The sequence below is a fragment of the Tachyglossus aculeatus genome, chromosome 7, assembly GCF_015852505.1.
Source record: "Tachyglossus aculeatus isolate mTacAcu1 chromosome 7, mTacAcu1.pri, whole genome shotgun sequence".
In the NCBI taxonomy this organism is placed as follows: Eukaryota; Metazoa; Chordata; class Mammalia; order Monotremata; family Tachyglossidae; genus Tachyglossus; species Tachyglossus aculeatus.
Genome location: NC_052072.1, coordinates 20,213,640 through 20,239,031, shown reverse-complemented (window position 1 = coordinate 20,239,031; position 25,392 = coordinate 20,213,640). Strand labels below are relative to the sequence as shown.

The following is a 25,392-nucleotide window of genomic DNA, read 5'->3' as shown; positions in this document are numbered from 1 at the left end:
CCATGTGGGACCTGATTAGCTTGTATCTACCCCAGTGCTTAGAACAGTGCGTGGCACATAGTAAGCACTTATCAAATACCACAATCATCACCATGTTTAAAAAAAAGGTTGGAAATCGTCAAGTAAAAACAAGAAATATCACACGATGAATTTGACTTACAATCTACAGTACATTTTTTTTTTAAATCTGGGGCAAGGCTAAGGATAGAATAAAATTTAGAACAAAGCAGAAGCACACCTGCAGGAAGACATGATCTGGTGGGTTCAGTCGGCAAATGGGATTTGTTTTTAATCACTGAAAATCCAATAATAATAATAATAATTGTGGTATTTGTTAAGTGTTTACTATGTGCCAGGACTAAGCCCCCCTTTTCCTCTGCTCCCCCTCCCCTCCCCACCGACTTGATCCCTTTGATCTCCCCCCCCCACCCCACAGCACTCATATATATATATATGTGTACATATTTATTATTCTATTAATTTATTAATTATGTGCATATATAATTATATTTATTTATATTGATGCTATTGATGTCTGTTTACTTGTTTTGATGTCTGTCTCCCCCCTTCTAGACTGTGAGCCCACTGTTGGGCAGGGATTGTCTCTATTTGTTGCCGAATTGTACTTTCCAAGCATTTAGTACAGTGCTCTGCACACAGTAAGCGCTCAATAAATACGACTGACTGAATGAATACTACGCATCGGGGGTTGATACAAGCAAACTGTGCTGGGCACAGTCTCTGCGACACATAGGGCTCACAGTCTCGATCCCGATTTTACAGATGAGGTAACTGAGGCCCAGAGAAGTGAAGTGCCCTGCCCAAGGTCACAGAGCAGACAAGTGGCACAGGCAGAATTAGAACCCAGGTCCTGCTAGCATAGAATTTTTGGTTGGATCACGGTCAAAACTTTCTGCAGGAAAAGGAGGGACAGGCTGATCTGTAACGGCAGAAGCCTAGTTTCGAACAGCTGGGGGTCCAGGATGCACTTGGTCCCATAAACATTTGAGAATGATTAGAAACCCACTGTGGGCAGGGAACGTGCCTGTCAATTGCTATACTGTACTCTCCCAAGCGCTCAGTACTGTGCTCTGCACTCAGTAGGCGCTCAATAAATACGACTGAATGAATGAAAGGGGAACTCTCCAGCCCTCCCCTCTCCAGCCCTCCCCTCTGCCAAGGGCCGACGATCTTTTACTTTCACTTCAATTCAAGGCTTGAAATTTTTTTTAATGCTATTTATTGAGTGCTTCCTGGTGTCTGCACTGCTCTAAGCACTGGGCAGATACAAGACAATCAGGTCCAAAACAGTCCCTGTCCCACGTGGCAATGAAGGATTTGTTACTTTTCACTGCTCTGTGTTTCTGAGGGTTCTCCCCACCACAAAGTGACAAGTGAAAAATAACTAGGCTTCCGACTGTTGGGAACTAATTAAAATTCCACTTTCGGCAAAAATGGTTCAACTTTGAAATGAGCCGTGACATCTTAAAGTTGACAGATCGCATACGATGAAGAATCCTCTATAATTTTTGAAAGCGAAAAATTTCTAATATTTTTTTTGATACCAGTGTGCTATGCATGTATTTATTTTCTTTGGAAGATGATGTTACTTTGAGCAAGAAAGGGGGGGGGGGAATTCCTTTATCCTTATTTTGCACCTACCGAGGTTTATCGCTCTCCTCCAGGACAAATTTATTTATTTGCTTGTTTTCTAAATGCTACTCGTTAAGACAGGCATTGTATTAAGTGCTGGGGTAGAGACAAGATCATCAGGTTGGCTATAGTGTTACAGTCTCAGAGAATCCCCATTTTACAGATGAGCTGAGGCATGGTGAAGGGATGTGACTTGCCCAGGGTCACACGGCAGACAAATAGCAGAGCTGGGATTAGAACCCAGGTCTTCTGATTCCAAGGCCCACATTCTTCCCACTAGGCCATCTATGCTACCTCTGGGCAAGGAATCAGGCTTTCCCCTTCCCGGTATAGCTAGGAAAACTGCAGGATTCTGACTTTCTATTTTGGCAGCTTTTTAGCCTCATCTAGAGTGGATTGTCAAATTCTGGCAGGGCTGGGACTCTCTTTTACCTTCAAGAAACCCAAGCCCTATGGGACTTTTATTCCTTACTCCTGATGGTTGAATTGTGACTTTCCAATTTCCTCAATACAGAAAATACTAATTAGAATAACCAACTGACTGCTCTTTAGTGCCACGCTGATGCTGCGGAAGCTTCATCTATCACATTCAGAGCCTTCTTCCAGACATTCCGAAAATTTAACTCATTCAATCGTATTTATTGAGCACCTACTGTGTGCAGAGCACTGTACTTGTCACAAAGATCAGCTGGATCAAAGCCTCCTAGAACTCAAGAATTATCTCCCTTAATAGGACATACTCCCAACCCTCTGGATTCCTACATAAGCAATTACGGCTCATTTTTCCCGAGTTAAGCCCTCATTTCCTCTTCTCTCACTCCCTTCTGCATTGCGCTTTCACTTTCATTCAATCAAATTTACTGAGTGCTTACACTTGAATTTGTCCCCTTTATTCACCGCACCCTCACTCCCATGACACTTATGCACAAATCCATAATTTCTTTATTTCTATTAGTGTCTTGTCTCCCCCTCTGGACTTTCAGTTCCTTGTGGGCAGGCAATGTATCAACCAACTCTGCTATTCCGTACTCTCCCAAGCACTTAGTATAGCGCTCTGCATGAAATAAATGCTCAGTAAATACAACTGATTTCTTACGACCAATCTGTAGGCATCTGTTTTAAAAGAATGGACACCATTTCACACCTTTATAGAATCCCCAATTTACAACCACTGTGCTTCCTTTTTATTTACAAATCCTTTAATTTTCTCTCTTTCCCTTAGGGATTTCCCCGGTGGTTTTTTGTTGTTGTTGTTTTTATGGTATTTGTTAAGCACTTACTCTATGCCAGGCACTGTAATAAGCACTTAGATGCCTGATATTCAGCGTGGCTCAATGGAAAGAGCCCGGGCTTTGGAGTCAGAGTTCATGGGTTCAAATCCCTGCTCTGCCAATTGTCTGCTGTGTGACTTGGGGCAAGGCACTTAACTTCTCTGTGCCTCAGTTACCTCATCGGTAAAATAGGGATTAAGACTGTGAGCCCCCTATGGGACAACCTGATCACCTTGTAACCTCCCCAGCGCTTAGAACCGTGTTTTGCACATAGTAAGCGCTTAATAAATTGCATTATTATTATTATTCAGGTTGGACTCAGTTCATATCCCACATGGGCTTCATAGTCTTAATCCCCATTTTATAGATGATGCAATTGAATAATAATAATAGTGGTATTTGTTTAGTGTCTACTATGTGCCAGGCACTGTACTAAGTGCTGGGGTAGACACAAGATTATCAGGTTGGACATAGTCCCCATCCCACATATGGCTCACAGTCTTAATCCCCATTTTACAGATGAGGTAACTGAGTCACAGAGAAGTGAAGTGACTTGCCCAAGGTCACACAGCAGACACGCGGCAGAGCCGGGATGAGAACCCGGGCCCTTCTGATTCCCAGGCCTGGGCTCTATCCACTAGGCCATGCTGCTTCTCCGGGCTCTTCAGCCTAGTGGGAGAAGGGAGTCACCCTTTCTTCACTTTTGCGGTCTCTCTACCCTTCTAGCATTTAAGGAACTGAATTTCCCCTTTTCCCTGTCAGTCTCCCCCTGCAGAATCCCCTTCCAAATCCGCTCCTCTCACACTCCTATCTGGCCCCTTCCGCCATGGAAGAACTTGGTAGTGGGACCCATCAGTCAGTAGGTCCGCAAGTATTTTTTAGGCAACCAGAGAGTACCCAATCTGGGTATTTCTGACCCGGCTGGAGCTTTCTGTGAGCTTCACTTCCATCTTGCTCCTTATCTCGAGGCTATCTCTGGAGTAGTCCGCTTCTCCTTTCTGACTTCCTCTTTGGCTCCGGGCCTCGCCCTCAGACTCCCCGGCTTGAAAAATAGTCTGCTAGGCCTTGGAGAATTGATAATTGCTGAAGTGACTACTGGCAAAGTAGTCCAGGCGCTGTCGCTTATGTCTCCTGGAGCTTAGAGAGAAATCTCAAGAGGAATATAAGTGATATTAAATCAACGTCGGCATTCTAAGACAGTTCTGGAAAGAACTGCAGGAATGTATCTGTTACAAAATTGTTCATTTGCCATTTTCCACATTCTTGTTCTCTCGCTCTCCCATTCTTTCCACTGAAAGGATAGCTGCCCTCTCACAAGAAAGGTATGGGAGATGAATGAATGGTTTAATGTATCCACCCCAGCGCTCAGTACAGTGTCTGGCACATAGCAAGTGCTTAACAAATACCATTATTATTATACCAATAACAGATCTCATTCTTTTGGAAAAGGGGGGTTGGTTTGACTGCACCAAGTGCTATGATTTTGAAAAGCAGCATGGCCTAATAGAAAAAGCACGGGCTGGGAGTCAGAGGACCTGGGTTCTAATCACAGCTCTGTCAATTGCTTGCTGTGTGACCTTAACAAGTCCCTTCACTTCTCTTTGCCTCAGTTTCCCCAACTGTAAAATGGGGATTAAATACCTGTTCTCCCTTCTCCTTAGATTGTGAGCCCTATACTGATTGTAGTCTCCCCCCCTCCTCTGAACTGTAAGCTCGTTGTGGGAAGGGAATGTATCTGTTTACTGTTATACTGTACTCTCCCAAGCATTGGGTACAGTGCTCTGCACACAGTAAGCGCTCAATAAATACAGTTGATTGAATAAATTAATGAATGAATATCAGGAACTGTGTCCAACCTGATAAACTTGTATCTACTCCAGTGCTTAGAGCAGTTCCTAGCATACAGTAAGTGCTTAACAAACACCATTAAAAAAAAAAAGACCTCTTGGGCCCCTAGAGGATATGACATTAAAATCTTGTTTGATTTATGAAATGAGCTAATGACAAGTGAATCAGATAGGTCTGTCAGTAAAATCTAATGTAAACAAGAACCCTATCGTATGACTTTGAACAGCACAGAGAATGAAATACTTCTTGATACAAGTCTCCCCCGTTATCTTATTTAACCCAGTTCTGAGAAGGTCAAAGAAATATGACCAGTCATTATACAGATTATCACCATGTGCCATTTTGAATTTCTTCTTTTGGAGCAATGCTCGTAGTTTTATAAACCTAATGCAGAGATGTGGGTAGACATCTCTGTAAAATGCCAGGCTGCAAAAGACCTGCCAAAGCCCTTTTACTCTGTCGCTATTCAACATGCTACCAATTTAACGATTACTAAGCAGAGCTGGAAACAAACATAATTATTACCAAACCAGCAATACCACCCCTAAGCTAGGAACAAGGCAAATGAGGTTTAAGCGGAAGACATCTGAATTCAAAGTCAAGCGAGCTGCTACAGTGGAATTTCTATCCACTGTCTTTTTCTAATCGGCAGACATGCATTTGCCTTTTCCAAATGTGAAATTCAAGCCTCTCGTGTCCATCCAGCACTAGAAATCAAGTTTGAAGTGGTTTTCTTCACAGCTCATCCTTGCTCAGGGCTATCATTTTCATGTCGGTGAGGCCTTGATGTCAGCAAAACCGCTAAAGCATCTCTTCCTTCCCCGAATCCCTCAAAGGGTGGTTGACACGTGTTGATGGCTTGGGCAATTTTCAGTGCCACCAGGATATAACCCTGCAGCAAACTTGGGCTGGAAGGTGGCAGCTTTCTTTCAAAGTGGGAGATTCCTCCATGGGTTTGGAAATTGAGGAGGTCCTACCCTGTGCTAGCCTCCACACGGCAGAATTCCCATTCCAGGGTGAATCTCCTGGGGGATTCTGAAATAAGCACCCAAGCGATGCGCTCATACCAAACCTTCCACCAAGATTCCCCGGCATCTGGGATGTGAAAGCCAAAGGGTGGATGCTTTGGAGGGGCAAAATGAACAGCAAGAGATGAGAACGGTCTTACAATGAGGTACTGCATAAGCTAAAAGTAGTCTTCTGGCTGAGAAGCCTCATTTCTTTCTTTATAACTGTTCTCTTTCATTTACTAGGTGCTAAGAACCAACTGCCTGAAAAATTCACGTGCTTCTTTTGTAAGAGGGGAAGGAAGTGGTGGAGAGGACATCCTCACAAGGAGAGGGAAGCGGCCTGATGCAGTGGCAGAGCCCGGGCCCGGGAGTCGGAAGGTCATGGGTTCTCATCCCGGCTCCACCATTTCTCTGCTGTGTGACCTTGGGCAAGTCACTTCAACTTTTCCGGGTCTCAGTTACCTCATCTATAAAATGGGGATTGAGACTGTGAGCCCTATGTGGGACAAGGACCGTCTCCAACCCGATTTGCTTGCATTCTTCTCAGCACTTAGTAAAGTGCCCGGCACATAGTAAGCGCTTAACAAATACCATAATTATTATTATTATTATTGTCCCTGGAGAGGATCTGCAAATAATTCAGGGTCTGACTTACTCAGGGACTTTCCCAGGAGTTTCTAGAGAGATAGATGACGTATAGGCTGCTAAGGATGAGTTATAAGAATGAAGGGTTTCGGGTGCTTTTATTTCGCGCTGACGTTCGATTAGAAAAAAAGAAATAAATAATCCCCAAACCCCACACTGTTATTTTCTAGGGGAAACAACAACATCTTTATATGTCACTTACATGCCGAAGCGCAATGTTCCGGAGACGTACGTCTGCCAATGGGCACAGTAAAACATGAACGTCCCGGCAAAGCAGCAAAAGAACATCCAGTCGGGGTTCGTCCCCAGCTGCACTGCAATGCACGTTCCGAGAACCACGAACACTGCAGAAGAAACACATAACAATAATAATAATAATAATAATAATAATAATAGCATTTATCAAGCGCTTACTATGTGCAAAACACTGTTCTAAGCACTGGGGAGGACACAAGGTGATTAGGTTGTCCCACGGGGGGCTCACATTCTTAATCCCCATTTTACAGATGAGGTAACTGAGGCCCAGAGAAGCGAAGTGACTTGCCCAAAGTCACACAGCTGACAATTGGCAGAGCCGGAATTTGAACCCCTGACCTCTGACTCCCAAGCCCGGGCTCTTTCCACTGAGCCACGCTGCTTCACATCCCACCATGAAAACCAAACACGTTGAAGCAGAGGAATGCCCGTCTACCCAGGCAGGGAGTCAAACTGGACTGAGCAGGACAAAGGGCATGCTGTGACTATTTGGCTAATTTTCATTTATTCCTGGTCCTGGGAAGGGGGCAGGGGTGTTGTAGGGATAACTGCCCCTCTCAAGATGACACCTAGAAAGCTTCCAGGACTCTACCAGTCTCGACTACGGGAGGGAGAGTCAAGCAGGGGCCTACCCATTCCATTCCTAGCTTGGGCAGTGAGACTGTGAGCCCACTGTTGGGTAGGGACTGTCTCTATATGTTGCCAATTTGTACTACCCAAGTGCTTAGTACAGTGCTCTGCACATAGTAAGCGCTCAGTAAATACGATTGATGATGATGAGTGGCAGGCCATCTGCTAAACGTCAAGACTCACCTGTGCTGGGCAGCAGCAGCACGGGAGAGAGTCAGGGGCGGAGACTCAAGTTTAATGCGCGGAAAAAGGCAATGGTAAACCACTTCCGGATTTTTGCCAAGAAAACTCTAGGAATACACTGCCAGAATGATTGCAGATGGAAGTGGGGAATTCCGGGAGAGATTCACTCATTCATTCATTCAATCATATTTACTGAGCGCTTACTGTGTGCAGAGCACTGTACTAAGTGCTTGGGAAATACAAGTTGGCAACATATAGAGACGGTCCCTACCCAACAACGGGCTCACAGTCGAGATGCATCCATGGAGTCGCTATGGGACAGCATAAGACCAGGCAAGGGCTAATTGAAAACCACAGACGAGCCAAAATTCTCATTTTAACCAATTGTCCCACACCTTTTTAAAAATCTTTTAATCTGCTAGTCTAGTGAATAGAGCAGGGGCCTGGGATTCAGAACGGTTTAGGTTCTAATCCCTGCTCCGTCACTGGTCTGCTGTGTGGTCTTGGGTGAGTCACTTCACTGCTCTGTGTCTCAGTTCCCTCATCTGTAAAATGGGGTAAAATCAGACACGGACTGTATCCAACCTGATTAGCTATTATCTACCCAAGCGCTTATAGCACTGGCCCGGGAGTCAGAAGGTCATGGGTTCTAATCCCGGCTCCACTACTTGTGTGATGCGTGGCCTTAGGCAAGTCACTTTAATTCTCTATGGCTCAGGTCCTCATCTGCAAAATGGGGACTAAGCCTGTGAGCCCTAGGTGGGACACGGACTGTGTCCAACCTGCTTAGCTTGTATCTGCCCCAGGGCTTAGTACAGTGCCTTTCACATAGTAAACGCTTAACGAATAGACTTTTAGACTGTGAGCCCACTCTTTTAGACTGTGAGCCCACTGTTGGGTAGGGACTGTCTCTATATGTTGCCAACTTGTACTTCTCAAGTGCTTAGTACAGTGCTCTACACACAGTAAGCGCTCAATAAATACGATTGATTGATTGATTGATTGAATAGCATAAAAAAGAAAGCAGCGTTCGCAAAAGGCAAAATGCCCAGTTTAATGTTTACTCCTTATTCCCTAGGCCAGCCCCGGGGGAAGGTGATAAAGAACTGAGAATTTGCCCCAATGGGGAGTCAGAAGGAGGTGGAAAACAGGACTTTCATCTATAAAATGGGAACTAAGACTGTGAGCCCCATGTGGGACAGGGACTGTGTCCAACCCGATGATCTTCTATCTACCCCAGCGCTTAGTACATAGTAAGCACTAAACAAATACCACAGTCACTGTTAGGTTTGGAGAATCCACCGCCTGCAGAACGAGGTCTCCTCCTGAACAGATGGTAGGTAAGGCAGTGGCACATCCAAAGACTCCCAGCCAGAGCCTAGAGTGAGTCTCCCGCTCAATGACCGCAGCTCACTGTGGGCAAACAGGACTCCCCAAACAATAATGATGGCATTTATTAAGCGCTTACTATGTGCAAAGCACTGTTCTAGAGCCAGACAAGCTGCTCAGTGACGACCTCATCAAAGCCTGCAGAGACACCTTCTCTGCTTGCCTTCAAGTCAGCCTGAATTCCTCCGGATTGCTCCCTTCCAAGTTCTCACAGGTGTAGCGGATACACTTGGAGCTTTTTCCATATTTGGAAATATGTTGCCAATTTGTACTTCCCAAGCGCTTAGTACAGTGCTCTGCACACAGTAAGCGCTCAATAAATACGATTGATGATGATATTTCTGATAAGCAGGAAGCAGAAGCGTGGCATACTGCCTAGAGCCCAGGCCTCAGAAGATCATGGGTTCTCATCCCGGCTCGGCCGCTTATCCGCTTATCTGAGAGCTCACCTCCTCCAGGAGGCCTTCCCAGACTGAGCCCCTTCCTTCCTCTCCCCCTCGTCCCCTTCTCCATCCCCCTCATCTTACCTCCTTCCCTTCCCCACGGCACCTGTATATATGTATCTATGTTTGTACATATTTATTACTCATTTATTTATTTTACTTGTACATATCTATTCTATTTATTTTATTTTGTTAGTATGTATGGTTTTGTTCTCTGTTTCCCCCTTTTAGACTGTGAGCTCACTGTTGGGTAGAGACTGTCTCTATATGTTGCCAACTTGGACCTCCCAAGCACTTAGTACAGTGCTCTGCACACAGTAAGCACTCAATAAATATGATTGATTGATTGATTGATCTGCTGTGGGACCTTGAGCAAACCCCTTCACTTCTCTGTGCCTCAGTTACCTCATCTGTAAAATGGGGATGAAGACTGTGAGCTCCACGTGGGACAAACTGATTGGCTTGTATCTACCCCAGCGCTTAGAACAGTGATTGGCTCATAGTAAGCACTTAACAAATGCCATTATTATTATTATAGGGACTGTGTTAACCATTCATCATCATCAATCGTATTTATTGAGCGCTTACTGTGTGCAGAGCACTGTACTAAGCGCTTGGGAAGTACAAGTTGGCAACATATAGAGACGGTCCCTACCCAACAGCGGGCTCACAGTCTAGAAGGGGAGAACCAGAGATGCTGGTATCCACCCCAGTGCTCAGTACAGTGTCTGGCACACGGTAACCACTTAAATACCATCATTATCCTTATTATTGACCAGGATGGGGAATCTCTGACCTGTATACCCACTGTGGGCAGGGAATGTCTCTACCAACTCGATTATACTGTACTCTGCCAAGCGCTTAGTACAGTGCTCTGCACACAGTAAGGGCGCAATAACTATCATTGATTATTGGCAATAACTACCAACTACCAGTAAATGACAAAACCATTGATTGATAGCTTTTGATTAACCAGTAAATGACAAAATGATTATCAACAAGGGCCTTGAGGTCCAATAAGGAAGACTTGCTAATGTCAACCGACATACTTTCAGGCTTTGGACCTTTAATCAATCAATGGTATTTATTGAGCACTTACAGTGTACAGAGCACTGTACTTAGTACTTGGGAGAGTATAATACAAGGATCTATAAATTGCAGGGTTACAAAAACCTGGTTCATATTTCAAATATTATAAAAGCAGGTTACAATTCCTACATTAAGTATTTGTGAGTGCTAACTGTAAGCCCTCAACAACTAGTCCCAAATTAAGCCTAAAAATCGTGTGAGTCACAAAATTTTGGCATATTTCAACAGTTTTGTTTTTCCTTTTCAATACCACTTGACCCATTTCAAATTCCCATTTATCCCCCTAACAATGTAAAATGTCCAACATTTCATGGCAGGCATCCCCGCCGCTTGTTAGACTGAAACACTGCACCATACCTGTCGACAAGGAATCGCAACCGTGGTCAAAAAGTTCACCCAAAGGAGAACTGCTATTGGTTCTTCTTGCCTGTTTTCCATCGATAGCGTCCAAAGATTGGTAAATGAAAAGGCCGCATGCACAGGCAATATACGCCCACAGAGGTGCCTGGGAAAGCAAACACGAATAGCGGTGAGAGACTGGCAAGATATATATATATATATATATTTTTTTTAGATTCCCTGGATTTGCAAATTGCCTTTCACCAGCCAACTCTTGATCCTGCCTGCCCTTCGGATGTCGAATACCAGTGAATACTGTGTGCTCTGCACACAGTAAGCGCTCAATAAATACGATTGATGATGATGACCCACGATTCCAGTTTCTGAACAGACTTTCAAAACCCGAACACTCTGATCACCGGTACTTGGCAAGGTGAGATTTGGCTGAATGGACTATTTTTCACGGGAGATTTTTCTCAGATGTTAGGCACCTGACGAAATTAAAAAGTCAGACCCCATTTCTGGGATGTAAATCTGATTATCCCGCACCCTCTAACAGCTGCCAAGTTTCTTCATTCCGATCTAGCTGATGAGCTTCCAGGATTTGTTAGCCAATACGGCCATAAACGGGATTCCAGCCCCATTTCCTCTCTCTCGGGATCTTTGGAGAGCTCCCGAGGCTCAGAGCCGCACGTTGGATAGGGACTGCGTCCAACCCGATTTGCAACCTCAGCGCTTAGTACAGTGCCTGGCACATAGGAAGCGCTTAACAAATACCACATTTATCATTATTATTAATTGCCGTTGCCCCAACCCATGGGAGCTGTCGCCTTCACAGGGAGGTCCTAGAGACCTGGAATCATGATTTCTCAAGAGAGTGGACTCAGTCAGTCATTCCGTCGTATTTATTGAGCGCTTACCAGGTGCAGAGCACTGTACTAAGCGCTTGGGAGAGGACAGTACAACAATATAACAGACACATTCCCAGCCCACAACGAGCTTACAGTCTTGAGGGAGAGGCAGGTATTAATAGAAATAGAGTTCTACCGCCAGACATCCTGCCCCCAAGTTAAAACGAAAGGTTGGCGACCTTAAGGTGTCTGTGCTCCTGACCATCTCCCCCCGCCGCTCCCTTCCCCTCAGCTACTGCTGCTAAGGGGATTCTTTCATTCAATAGTATTTACTGAGCACTTACTGTGTGCAGAGCACTGTACTAAGCACTTGGGAAGTAGAAGTCGGCAACATATAGAGATGGTCCCTACTCAACAATGGGCTCACAGTCTAGAAGGGGGAGACGGACAACAAAACAAAACATGCGGACAGGTGTCAAGTTGTCAGAATAAATAGAAATAAAGCTAGATGCATATCATTAACAAAATAAATAGAATAGTAAATAGGTACAAGTAAAATAAACAGAGTAATAAATCTGTACAAACATATATACAGGTGCTGTGGGGAGGGGAAGGAGGTAGGGCGGGGGGGATGGGGAGGAGGAGAGGAAAAAGGGGGCTCAGTTTGGGGGATGTAGAAGCCGCATGGTGTAGCGGATAGAACCCGGGCCTGCGAGTCAATCAATCAATCAATCAATCGTATTTATTGAGCACTTACTATGTGCAGAGCACTGTACTAAGCGCTTAGGAAGTACAAGTTGGCAACATATAGAGACAGTCCCTACCCAACAGTGGGCTCACAGTCTAGAAGGGGGAGACGGAGAACAAAACCAAACATACTAACAAAATAAAATAAATAGAATAGATATGTACAAGTAAAATAAATAAATAAATAGAGTAATAAATATGTACAAACATATATACATATATACAGGTGCTGTGGGGAAGGGAAGGAGGTAAGATGGGGGGATGGAGAGGGGGACGAAGGGGAGAGGAAGGAAGGGGCTCAGTGTGGGAAGGCCTCCTGGAGGAGGTGAGCTCTCAGTAGGGCCTTGAAGGGAGGAAGAGAGCTAGCTTGGCAGATGGGCAGAGGGAGGGCATTCCAGGCCCGGGGGATGACGTGGGCCGGGGGTCGATGGCGGGACAGGCGAGAGCGAGGCACGGTGAGGAGATTAGCGGCAGAGGAGCGGAGGGTGCGGGTTGGGCTGGAGAAGGAGAGAAGGGAGGTGAGGTAGGAGGGGGCGAGGGGATGGACAGCCTTGAAGCCCAGGGGGAGGAGTTTCTGCCTGATGTGCAGATTGATTGGTAGCCACTGGAGATTTTTGAGGAGGGGAGTAACATGCCCAGAGCGTTTCTGGACAAAGACAATCCGGGCAGCAGCATGAAGTATGGATTGAAGTGGGGAGAGACACGAGGATGGGAGATCTAGCCTAATCCTCCTCAACCTCTCAGCTGCCTTCGACACTGTGCACCACCCCCTTCTCCTCAACACGGAATCTGACCTTGGCTTCACTGACTCTGTCCTCTCCTGGTTCTCCTCTTATCTCTCCGGTCGTTCATTCTCAGTCTCTTTTGCAGGCTCCTCCTCCCCCTCCCATCCCCTTACTGTGGGGGTTCCCCAAGGTTCAGTGCTTGGTCCCCTTCTGTTCTCGATCTACACGCACTCCCTTGGCTCCCCTCATTCGACCCCCGGCCCACGTCATCCCCCGGGCCTGAAATGCCCTCCCTCTGCCCATCCGCCAGGCTAGCTCTCTTCCTCCCTTCCAGGCCCTACTGAGAGCTCACCTCCTCCAGGAAGCCTTCCCAGACTGAGCCCCTTCCTTCCTCTCCCCCTCGTCCCCCTCTCCATCCCCCCATCTTACCTCCTTCCCTTCCCCACAGCACCTGTATATATGTATATATGTTTGTACATATTTATTACTCAATTTATTTATTTATTTATTTTACTTGTACATATCTATTCTATTTATTTTATTTTGTTAGTATGTTTGGTTTTGTTCTGTCTCCCCCTTTTAGACTGTGAGCTCACTGTTGGGTAGGGACTGTCTCTATATGTTCCCAACTTGTACTTCCCAAGCGCTTAGTACAGTGCTCTGCACACAGTAAGCCCTCAATAAATACGATTGATTGATTGATTGATTGATCAGAGGGAAGGCTGATGCAGTAGTCCAGACGGGATAGGATGAGAGCTTGTACGAGCAGGGTAGCGGTTTGGATGGAGAGGAAAGGGCAGATCTTGGCAATGTTGCGGAGCTGAGACCGGCAGGTTTTGGTAACGGCTTGGATGTGAGGGGTGAATGAGAGAGCGGAGTCGAGGATGACACCAAGGTTGCGGGCTTGTGAGACGGGAAGGATGGTAGTGCCGTCAACAGTGATGGGAAAGTCAGGGAGAGGGCAGGGTTTGGGAGGGAAGACAAGGAGTTCAGGTAATTTCTGACTTCTCTATCTACTCTGCTTTCCTGAAACAGACATTTCAGACCCACATCGCTTTTGCTTCTTGACTTTTCTGGCCTGTTTTAATAATAATAATAATAATAATTATGATAGTATTTGTCAAGCACTCACTACGTGCTGATTTGCTTGTACTCACCTCAGTGCTTAGTACAGTGCTTGGTACATAGTAAATGCTTAACAAATACCACAATTATTATTAAGCATTTTATATACACACCTTACATGCCCTAAGGACTCTCTCATATTCATAACCTTCTTTCCTTCTTTCTCTTACCTGTAATTCATTTAGCATCCCATCTCCCCTACAAGCCTGGGAGCTCCAGGAGGGCAGGACTCTTACTAATAATTGTGATATTTGTCAAGTGCCTACTTTGTGCTAGGCCCTGTACTAAGCGCTGGGGTAGATGCAAGATAATTGGGTTGGACAACATCTCGTCTACCGATTCTACCATATTCTTCTAAGCATTTAGTACAACAGCTCTGCACATGGCAGGGGGTTAAGAAATACTACTGGTTGGTTAACTGATGGATTTTGAGCACTGGGGTCCTAGGGAACCGTGTTACATCCCACCTGCTCCAGAAACCATCCCCAATTAATTCATCATACCCCAGTCACTAACCCAAATGCCACCCTAAGCATTTCTGCATTTTAATCCTCACTTCGGCACTTCTGTTCCCATGAATATTTGCTTACAGGCATATTTATTGAGCGCTTACTGTGTGCAAAGCACTATACTAAGCACTTGGGAGAGTACGCTAGAACAATAAACAGACACATTCCCCGCCCACAAGGAGCCTAATGTTGCCAACTTGTACTTCCCAAGCGCTTAGTACAGTGCTCTGCACACAGTAAGCGCTCAATAAATACGATTGATTGATTGAGCCTACGGTCTAGACGACGAGACAGACATTAGTAGAAATGAATAAATTACAGAGGTAGACCGAAGTGCCGTACGTATTCAATTATTTACCCATTTCATCCGGACGTATAACCCGCAGTAGCCACCTGATCCCATTATTTTAAATAATAATACGATTCTCATTATGGTATTTGCTAAGCGCTTCCTATGTGTCAAACGCTGTTCTACGCACTGGGGTAAGTACGTGTAAATCAGAATGGGGCTCACAGATTAAGTAGGTGGGAGAACAGGTGTTGAATCTCCATTAAAAAGAGGCAGCAACTGAGGCACAGAGGAGTTGGGTGACTTGCCCAAGTTCACAAAGCAGGCAAATGGCCGAGCAGAGATTAGAACTCAGGTCCTCTGGCTCTCAGACCCACACTCTACCCTCTAGGCCAACGCTGTTCCTCACTGCCTCCTCCATTTGATTATAAGCTCTCTGAGGGGAGGGCACTCATCCCCCAAACATTTAGCACAGTGCTTTGCACACAGGAAGCGACTCCACAAACACCACTGGCAAACAGAGGTAGGGCTGGGGAGAAAGTGAGACACAGACAGGGTCTAATCCTGGCTCTTCCACCTGTCTGCTGGGTGACCTTGGGCGATTCGCTTAACTTCTCTGGGTCTCGATTACTTCATCAAATGGGGATTAAGACGGTGAGCTCCACGTGGGACACGGACTGTGTCCAACCTGATTACACTGTATCAACCCCAGTGCTTAGAACAGTGCTTGGCACATAGGAAATTCTTAATACCGTATATTTTTTTTAAAAAAAAGAGGTTAACGTGAGCCTGGTATCGTTATGGGCAATGTTACCACCCGGCCAGAGAAGAGCCATTCAGCAGTCAGGTGTCCCTCCACCCTGTAAGGTCACTGCGGGCAAGGAACGTACCTGTTGTATTGTTATATTTTACTCTCCCAACCGCTTAGTACAGCGCTCTGCACACAATAAGCAGCGTGGCTCAGTGGAAAGAGCCCGGGCTTTGGAGTCAGAGGTCATGGGTTCAAATCCTGGCTCCACCAATTATATATATATATATATATATTTGTACAGCTTTACTTGTACATATTTAGTATTTATTTTGTTAATGATGTGCATATAGCTTTAATTCTATTTGTCCTGACGATTTTGACACCTGTCTCCATGTTTTGTTGTCTGTCTCCCCCTTCTAGACCGAGAGCCCGTTGTTGGGTAGGGACCGTCTCTATCTGTTGCCGACTTGTACTTCCCAAGCGCTTAGTACAGTGCTCTGCGCACAGTAAGCGCTCAATAAATACGATTGGATGAATGAATGAGTGAATAAGCGCTCGTTAAATACGACCGACTGGCCACATCGGGAGACCTGGATTCTAGTTCTGGCCCTCCCTCCAGGCCTCTGCCATCAGCGCTGAGCGGAGCTGTCTGAAGGGCTACCTGGTTGTCCGGCGAGGTGGCCGCAGCCCATAGGATGCCTGAAGATATGTATATATCTTCATATATATGTATATATACATATATATGTATATATATACCCTGTATATATGTATATATGCTTGTACATATTTATTACTCTATTTATTTATTTATTTTACTTGTACATATCTATTCTATTTATTTTATTTTGTTAGTATGTTTCGTTTTGTTCTCTGTCTCCCCCTTTTTGCCTGTGAGTCCACTGTTGGGTAGGGACTGTCTCTATATGTTGCCAATTTGTACTTCCCAAGCGCTTAGTACAGTGCTCTGCACATAGTAAGCGCTCAATAAATGCGATTGATGATGATGATGATGAAGAGCAGTTGGCTGAAATGGGAGGCGAAGACAGCGGCTGCTACCACAGCCACACGGGCCGGCGGGTCGGAAAGACCTGAGTTCTAATTCCAACTACGCCACATGTCTGCTGTGTGACTCTGGGCAAGTCACTTCACTTCTCTACGCTTCAGTAACCTCAACTGTAAAATGGGGATTAAGACTGGGAGCCCATGTGGAACAGGGACTGTGTCCAGCCTGATTAACTGGAATCTACCCCAATTCTTAGAAGAGTGTTTAGCACATATTAAGCGCTTAACAAGTACCATAATTATTAATAATAATGATGGCATTTGTTAAGCGCTTACTATGTGCGAAGCACTGTTCTAAGTGCTGGGGCGGGGGGATACAAGGTGATCAGGTTGTCCCATGTGGGGCTCACAGTCTTAATCCCCATTCTACAGATGAGGTAACTGAGGGCACAGAGAAGTTAAGTGACTTGCCCAAGGTCACACAGCAGACTTGTGGCGGAGCCAGGTTTAGAACCCATGACCTCTGACTCCCAAGCCCAGGCTCTTTCCACTGAGCCACGCTATTAATAATAATAATAATAATGATGGCATTTATTAAGCGCTTACTATGTGCAAAGCACTGTTCTAAGCGCTGGGGGGGGATACAAGGTGATCAGGTTGTCCCACGGGGGGCTCACAATCTTAATCCCCATTTTACAGATGAGGTAACTGAGGCACAGAGAAGTTAAGTGACTTGCCCAAAGTCACACAGCCGATAAGTGGCGGAGTCAGGATTCGAACCCATGACCTCTGACTCCCAAGCCCGTGGTCTTTCCACTGAGCCACGCTGCTTCTCCTATTAATTATTATTATTATAACCTGCCAGATGGGATAGGGTGCTTCACACCAGCACAGGTCCTGCTGGGTCTCAAAGTCTCATTCCGCTAGATACAGGCACAATTATATTTCTAGCCCCCATAATTCCTTTTTTTTTCTAAAACAGTATTTGTTAAAGCACTTACTCCATAACAGGCCCTGAAACTGTGAGCCCACTGTTAGGTAGGGACTGTCTCTATATGTTGCCAACTTGTACTTCCCAAGCGCTTAGTACAGTGCTCTGCACACAGTAAGCGCTCAATAAATACGATTGATTGATTGAGTAGATGTGATTAGGTTGGACCCAATCTCTGTCCCACATGGGGCTCACAGTCTTAATCCCCATTTTACAGATGAGGTAACTGAGGCCCAGAGAAGTGAAGCGACTTGCTCTAGGTCACACAGCAGACATGTGGCGGAACTGGGATTAGAACCCAGGTCCTCTAACTCCCCTGGCAGTGCTCCTTCCACTTGGCCATGCTGCTTTTCTCCCTAATTCCTTTAAATCCCTCTGCACTGCCTATTTACTAGGTGCTGTACCCTCTAAGCGGAGAAGCAGCATGGCCTAGTGGATAGAGCATGGGCCTAGGAATCAGAAGGCCCTGGGTTCTAATCCTGGCTCCACCACATGTCTGCTGGGTGACCTTGGGCAAGCCACTTCACTGGGCCTCAGCTACCTCATCTGCAAAATGGGGATTTATTGAATTGTTGCCGACTTGTACTTCCCAAGCGCTTAGTACAGTGCTTTGCACACAGTAAGCGCTCAATAAATACGATTGATTGATTGATTGATTGATTAATTTTAGACTGTGAGCCCACTGTTGGGTAGGGACTGTCTCTATATGTTGCCAATTTGTACTTCCCAAGCGCTTAGTACAGTGCTCTGCACACAGTAAGTGCTCAATAAATACGATTGATGATGATGATGATTGATTAAGACTGTGAGCCTCATGCGGGACAGGGGCTGTTTCCAACCCGATTTCCTGATATTCACTCCAGTGCTTACTACAGTGCTTTGCACATAGTGAGTGCTTAACAAATACCATTATTACCATTATTAGTATTAAGCACTTGATATTCACCCCACCCTCAGCCCCACAGCACTTGTGCCCAAAACTTTACAGTCTGCCACTGTTTATTGCCTGTCTCCCCCTCTAGACTGTAAACTCCTTGTGGGCAGGGATCACGTCTACCGGCTCTTTTGTAATAATAATAATAATAATAATGATGGTATTTGTTAAGCGCTTACTATGTGCAAAGCACTTTTCTAAGCACCGGGGGGGATACAAGGTGATCAGGTTGTCCCACGTGGGGCTCACAGTCTTAATCCCCACTTTTACAGATGAGGGAACTGAGGCCCAGAGAAGTGAAGTGCCTTGCCCAAAGTCACACAGCTGACAATCGGTGGAGCCGGGATTTGAACCCATGACCTCTGACTCCAAATCCTGTGCTCTTTCCGCTGCTTGTCTGTACTGTACTTTCCCAGGCGCTTCGTACAGCGCTCTGCCCACAGTACATGCTCAATCAAGACCAGACTGACTGACTGACTCAATCCCCTGGCCTACCACACTTAAAACTACTCACGAAAAAGAAAACCCAAATACAAGGGTGTTTGCGAATAAAATAGAGGAGCAGCGTGGCTCAGTGGAGAAGAGCCCGGGCTTTGGAGTCAGAGGTCATGGGTTCGAATTCCAGCTCTGCCACATGTCTGCTGTGTGACCTTGGGCAAGTCACTTAACTTCTCTGAGCCTCAGTTCCCTCATCTGTAAAATGGGGATTAAGACTGTCAGCCCCACGTGGGACAACCTGATCTCCTTGTAACCTCCCCAGCGCTTAGAACAGTGCTTTGCACATAGTAAGTGCTTAATAAATGCCATTATTATTTTTTAAGCGCTTAGTACAGTGCTCTGCACATAGTAAGCGCTCAATAAATACGATTGATGAATCTTAAAATGGGGGCCGCGCTTTCCCCTCCCTCTCATAAATGAGTTGTCTTGACAGAGGCGCTGGCCCATGTTATGTTCGCTCGGCAGAATATCAGCCTTGAATCCTCAAGACTGAGAAGCAGCGTGGCTCAGTGGAAAGAGCCCGGGCTTTGGAGTCAGAGGTCACGGGTTCGAATCCCAGCTCTGCCAATTAATAATAATAATGATGGCATTTGTTAAGCGATTACTATGTGCCCAGCACTGTTCTAAGCTCTGGGGGGGGTTACAAGGTGATCAGGTTGTCCCATGTGTGGCTCACAGTCTTAATCCCCATTTTACAGATGAGGTAATCAATCAATAGTATTTATTGAGCGCTTACTGTGTGCACAGCACTGGACTAAGCGCTTGGGAAGTACAAGTTGGCAACATATAGAGACGGTCCCTACCCAACAGTGGGCTCACAGTCTAGAAGGGGGAGACAGACAACAAAACAAAACATATTAACAAAATAAAATAAATAGAATAGATATGTACAAATAAATAAAATGTAAAATAGAGTAATAAATACGTACAGACATATATATATGTATATATATAAACAGGGAGAGAGAGAGAGAGAGAGAGAGAGAGAGAGAGAGAGAGAGAGAGAGAGAGAGAGAGGTAACTGGGGCACAGAGAAGTTAAGTGGCTTGCCCAAGGTCACACAACTGACAAGTGGCGGAGTCGGGATTCAAACCCATGACCTCTGACTGCCAAGCCCAAGTGTCAGCTGTGCAACTTTGGGCAAGTGACTTAACTTCTCTGTGTCTCAGGTCCCTCATCTGTACAATGGGGATTAAGGCTGTGAGTCCCTGTGGGACAACCTGATCACCGTGTAACCTCCCCAGCGCTTAGAACAGTGCTTTGCACATAGTAAGCGCTTAATAAATGCCATAAAAAAAAGACCAAATGGCATCAAACGAGCAGGCTAATTCTGTCTTCAGGCCAGAGTTTGCTCCCCTCCCGGCCCTGAAGCGGGAAGGAGTCCAAAGACCCAGAGCCAGTAGTAGCCCATGGCCACAGAGGACTTCTCAGACTGAGCCCCTTTTTCCTCTCCTCCTCCCCATCCCCCCCGCCCTACCTCCTTCCCCTCCCCCCCACCCTACCTCCTTCCCCTCCCCACAGCACCTGTATATATGTTTGTACAGATTTATTACTCTATTTATTTCACTTGTGCATATTTACCATTCTATTTATTTTGTTAATGATGTGCATCTAGACTGTGAGCCCATTGTTGGTAGGGACCGTCTCTATATGTTGCCAACCTGTACTTCCCAAGCGCTTAGTACAGTGCTCTGCACCCAGTAAGCGCTCCATAAATACGATTGATTGATTGAGTGATCTAGCTTCATTTCTATTTATTCTGATGACACCAGTCCACATGTTTTATTTTGTTGTCTGTCTCCCCCTTCTAGACTGTAAGCCCGTTGTTGGGTAGGGACTGTCTCTATATGTTGCCAACTTGGACTTCCCAAGCGCTTAGTACAGTGCTCTGCACGCAGTAAGCGCTCAATAAATACGATTGAATGAATGAATGGCGGGGTCACCGCTGGGTGGGGGGGATGTCACCGGGGACATATCCCCAGGGAGCGAGAGTACTGACTTTTCACCACCGCCTTAGGTCATCATCAATCGTATTTATTGAGCGCTTACTGTGTGCAGAGCACTGTACTAAGCGCTTGGGAAGTACAAGTTGGCAACATATAGAGACAGTCCCTACCCAATAGTGGGCTCACAGTCTAAAAGGTCATCAGTGACCTCCTTTTATTCAAGGGCTAGTCTCCATCCTGATCTTCCTCGCCCCCGTGGACCACTTTCCCCCTCCCCAAAGCTCCATCGTGGCAACCAACTGACCACTTTTTCTCAGGTTCCCTAGCTGGCTCCTCTTCTGCCTCTCCCGTGGGGGCCCTGGAATTGTTTTTCCCGGGACCTTTACTCTCCTCAGTCGACTCTCCCTTCTAGTAAGCGCTTAGTACAGTGCTCTGCACACAGTAAGCGCTCAATAAATACGATTGATTGATAGTAAGAACACGCACACAAGGTTTCGGCTCCCGTCTCTCTACGGCCTCTCCAACCCTGACCCACCATCTTCATCACCTCTTGTCTCCGGAATTTTTTGTTTTTTTAAAATGATATTTGTTTAACGCTTACTGTGTGCCAGGTACTGTTCTAAGCGCTGGGGGAGATCATCATCATCAATCGTATTTATTGAGCGCTTACTATGTGCAGAGCGCTGTACTAAGCGCAAGCTAATCAGGTTAGACACAGTCCATTCCCCCCATGGGGCTCACAGTCTTAATCCCCATTTTCCAGGCGAGGGAACCGGGGCCCGGGGAAGTTAACTGACTGAGCCAAGGTCGTACGGCAGACGAGTGGCCAAGTCGGGATTAGAACCTTTTCCTGAATGCCCACCTGGATCGGTCAGTCAACTGTATTTACTAAGCGCTTACCGTGTGAAGAGCACCGTACTAAGCACCTGGGAGGGTACAACAGAATAGACACATTCCCCGCCCAAACTAGCTTACAGTCTACGGGGCGAGACAGACATTAGAACTACAACTAGTAGAAGCAGCGTGGCTCAGTGGAAAGAGTACGGGCTTGGGAGTCAGAGTTCATGGGTTCAAATCCTGGCTCTGCCAATTGTCAGCTGTGTGACTTTGGGCAAGTCACTTCACTTCTCTGGGCCTCAGTTCCCTCATCTGTAAAATGGGGATTAAGACTGTGAGCCCCCCGTGGAACAACCTGATCACCTTGTAAACTCCCCAGCGCTTAGAACAGTGCTTTGCACATAGTAAGCGCTTAATAAATGCCATCATTATTACTATTATTATTAACTTCTCTGTGCCTCAGTTACCTCATCTGTAAAATGGGGATGAAGACTGTGAGCCCCACGTGGGACAACTTAATCACCTTGTATCCCACCCAGTGCTTAGAACAGTGCTTCGCACGTAGTAAGCGCTTAACAAACACCATCATTATTATTATTACAACAAAATCACTCATCTTTCCTTCTAAACCCACAATTCCTTTCCCACCTCAGTCACTAAGGCCGCCATCCTCCTCATCTCTGAGGCCGCTACCTTGGCCGCCTTCCGGACTCTCCAGTGTCTTCCGATTCCCTCCCAAGCACTTAGCACAGAGCTCTGCACTACTGGGACCGTCTCTATATGTTGCCAACCTGTAGTTCCCAAGCGCTTAGTACAGTGCTCTGCACACAGTAAGCGCTCAATAAATACGACTGAACGAATGAATGAATCCACCACCTCCCATCAACCGAAACACTCTCCTGCTTTCCCGTCGAATACAGTCTGCCAACCCAGGGGAAACCTCCCAGCCACAGATCTGGGATGGGGCAGCGGGAGGGTTTTAACGTCACCCACAAACGGCTTTCCCGAATCCCGTCCCAAAATCGGCTCCCCCGGGGTCCACCGCGGCCCCGCTTCCGACCCGCCTCCGGACCTGACGCCCTCGAGGGGTTCCTCTTACCTGCTCCGTGGCTGTGGGGCAGTAGTAGAGTAATAAAACCGTGGTAAAGATGTTTATAGACAGTCCGACGATGGTGATGAGGTTGGGGGCAATCCAGGAGGGGACTCTTCCAACTAGCCATTCCCAGTAGCCTTGCATTAAGGGTTCAAGCAGGGACCGTCCGGCGCTCTGATACCTGTGCTCCTCCAGGCGCTTTAGCTGGTGCTTGGACAGCGGCGGGGTGGGCAGCTGCAGTAACTTGCTCAATACACAGCCCGGCGTGGACAGGTGAGGGAAGCCCACGGGGGCCTCCGCGTGGGGCTCCCCACATCGTTTCTTTGCGGGCCGATGTCCGCTCATGGGTCTCTCCCTCCGGGGGCTCGCCGGTCCGGGCCGCCGAAATCTCTCGGGAGCCTTGCCCGCTTCGTCTGGCCCTGGAAGACACCGCCTCGTCAGCTGCTCAAATTCACGGCGCGCGCGGTTCCGGGGGTCAGGGAAGCCCCCTTCTCCCGCCCCCGCCCCCCCAGACTATCAGCTGCATGTGAGAAGGGCATAGGTTCTCATCCCGGCTCCGCCACTTGTCAGCTGCGTGACCCTGGGCAAGTCACTTCACTTCCCTGAGCCTCGGTTCCCTCATCTGGAAAACGGGGATTGAGACCATGAGCCCCAGGTGGGACATGGACAAAGCAATCCTGATTTGCTTGTATCCAACCCAGTGCTTAGTGCAGTGCCTGGCACATGGTAAGCACTTAACAAATACTATCATTATTATTACTTTTAAGTTCCTTGTGGGCAGCGAATGTGTCTGATTATTGTCGTATAGTACTTTCCCAAGCACTTAGTACAGTGCTCTGCACACAATAAGTGCTCAGAAATATGGCTGAAGGAATGACGGTCCTTAAGCACGGGTTGGTGCCTATAGACACCAGTGGTGCTGTGATGACCCTAAAGCTCTACCCTGATTACAACGGCACTGTTATTTTTAGAACCCATTATATCTCTATTGAAGCCAGTGACGAACCCCACCTCGAAAAGACAAGGAATTCAATCATAACTCAAAAATAAGTAAATTAAAAGCTGCGTTTCACTCCTCGGCCGTGCCTTACAGGAGGCTCCTTCACTCATTCATTCAATCATCTTTATTGAGTGCTTACTGTGTGCAGAGCACTGTACTAAGCTCTTGGGAAGTATAATTCAGCAACAATTAGAGACAATCCCTGCCCACTATGGGCTCACAGTCTAGAAGGGGGAAGACGGACTTCAAAACAAGTGAACAGGCATCAGCAGCATCATTATAAACAGAATTATAGATCTATATACACTTTGTTAATAAAAATAAATAGAATTATAATTATAAATATGTACATATATACACAAGTGCTGAGGGGTGGGGAGTGGAGATAGAGAAAAGAGAGCGAGAGTAGAGGTGCTCCTCGAGGGCAGGGATCACGTCTACCAACTCTGCAGCACTGTACGCTCCCAAGCTCTTAGTACAGTGCTCTGCCCATGGTAAGCGCTCGATAAATACTAAGGACTGATTAAAGTCCCAGGTCAGTGCTCTGGATTCGGCGTGGAACCGAGGGAACGTCACCGTAGTCCAATTTCCGGGCAGGAAAACGACAGGCCAAAGGAAACAAACCATTTCCTAATCCCGCTTTCTCTGTCGCCTTAACCACCCAAGTTTCTCTCAGATCCGACGGGTTCCCCGCATCTTTCTGTTCATTGGCCAACGATTCTTAAGGTGCAGCGAACCCGTCTTCCAACTCTGCTGAATTGTACTCTCCCAAGTGCTTAGTACAGTGCTCTGCACATGGTAAGTGCTCAACAGATACCACTGCTGACAAAGTGACAAAGTTAGTTGACCTAACTGGCCACGCTATCATACCCGCGGCCCCCAAATCACAGGAACGTTCTTAAAAAACAAAACTGAACCCATGAAAAAGAGCCCCCCTAGTCAGACCCACCCAACGGGGTGCTGTGATGACCCTAAAACTCTACCCTGATGACAACGGCACCGTTATTTTTAGAACCCATTATATCTCCATTGAAGCCAGTAATCAACCACACCTCGAAAAGACAAGGAATTCAATCGTAACTCAAAAATAAGTAAATTAAAAGCTGCGTTTCGCTCCTCTGCCGTGCCTTACAGGGAGGCGGAGGGTGGGGGGAAGCTGGGGTTGATAGTGCTGTGAATAGGACTGAGAAGCAGCATAGCTCAGTGGAAAGAGCCCGGGCTTGGGAGTCAGAGGTCATGGGTTCTAATCCCGGCTCCGCCACTTGTCGGCTGTGTGGCTTTGGGGAAGTCACTTAACTTCTCTGGGCCTCAGTTACCTCATCTGCAAAATGGGGAT

General features: G+C 46.5%; 1 protein-coding gene across 2 annotated transcripts in view; it reads right to left on the bottom strand.

The window, feature by feature from the left end:
- CEPT1 (choline/ethanolamine phosphotransferase 1) overlaps positions 1–25,392 on the bottom strand; it is a 73,778-nt gene that overhangs the window by 32,509 nt on the left and 15,877 nt on the right. The window contains exons 2-4 of one of the 2 annotated variants that reach the window (XM_038749007.1): positions 23,063–23,475; positions 10,774–10,921; positions 6,630–6,771 (exon numbers count right to left, since the gene is read on the bottom strand). In XM_038749007.1, the coding sequence (XP_038604935.1) occupies positions 6,630–6,771; positions 10,774–10,921; positions 23,063–23,401 (629 nt within the window). In that variant the 5' untranslated portion in view covers positions 23,402–23,475. Of the gene's footprint in view, positions 1–6,629; positions 6,772–10,773; positions 10,922–23,062; positions 23,476–25,392 lie in introns of those variants that run through there. The other variant, XM_038749006.1, reaches the window with a different exon arrangement.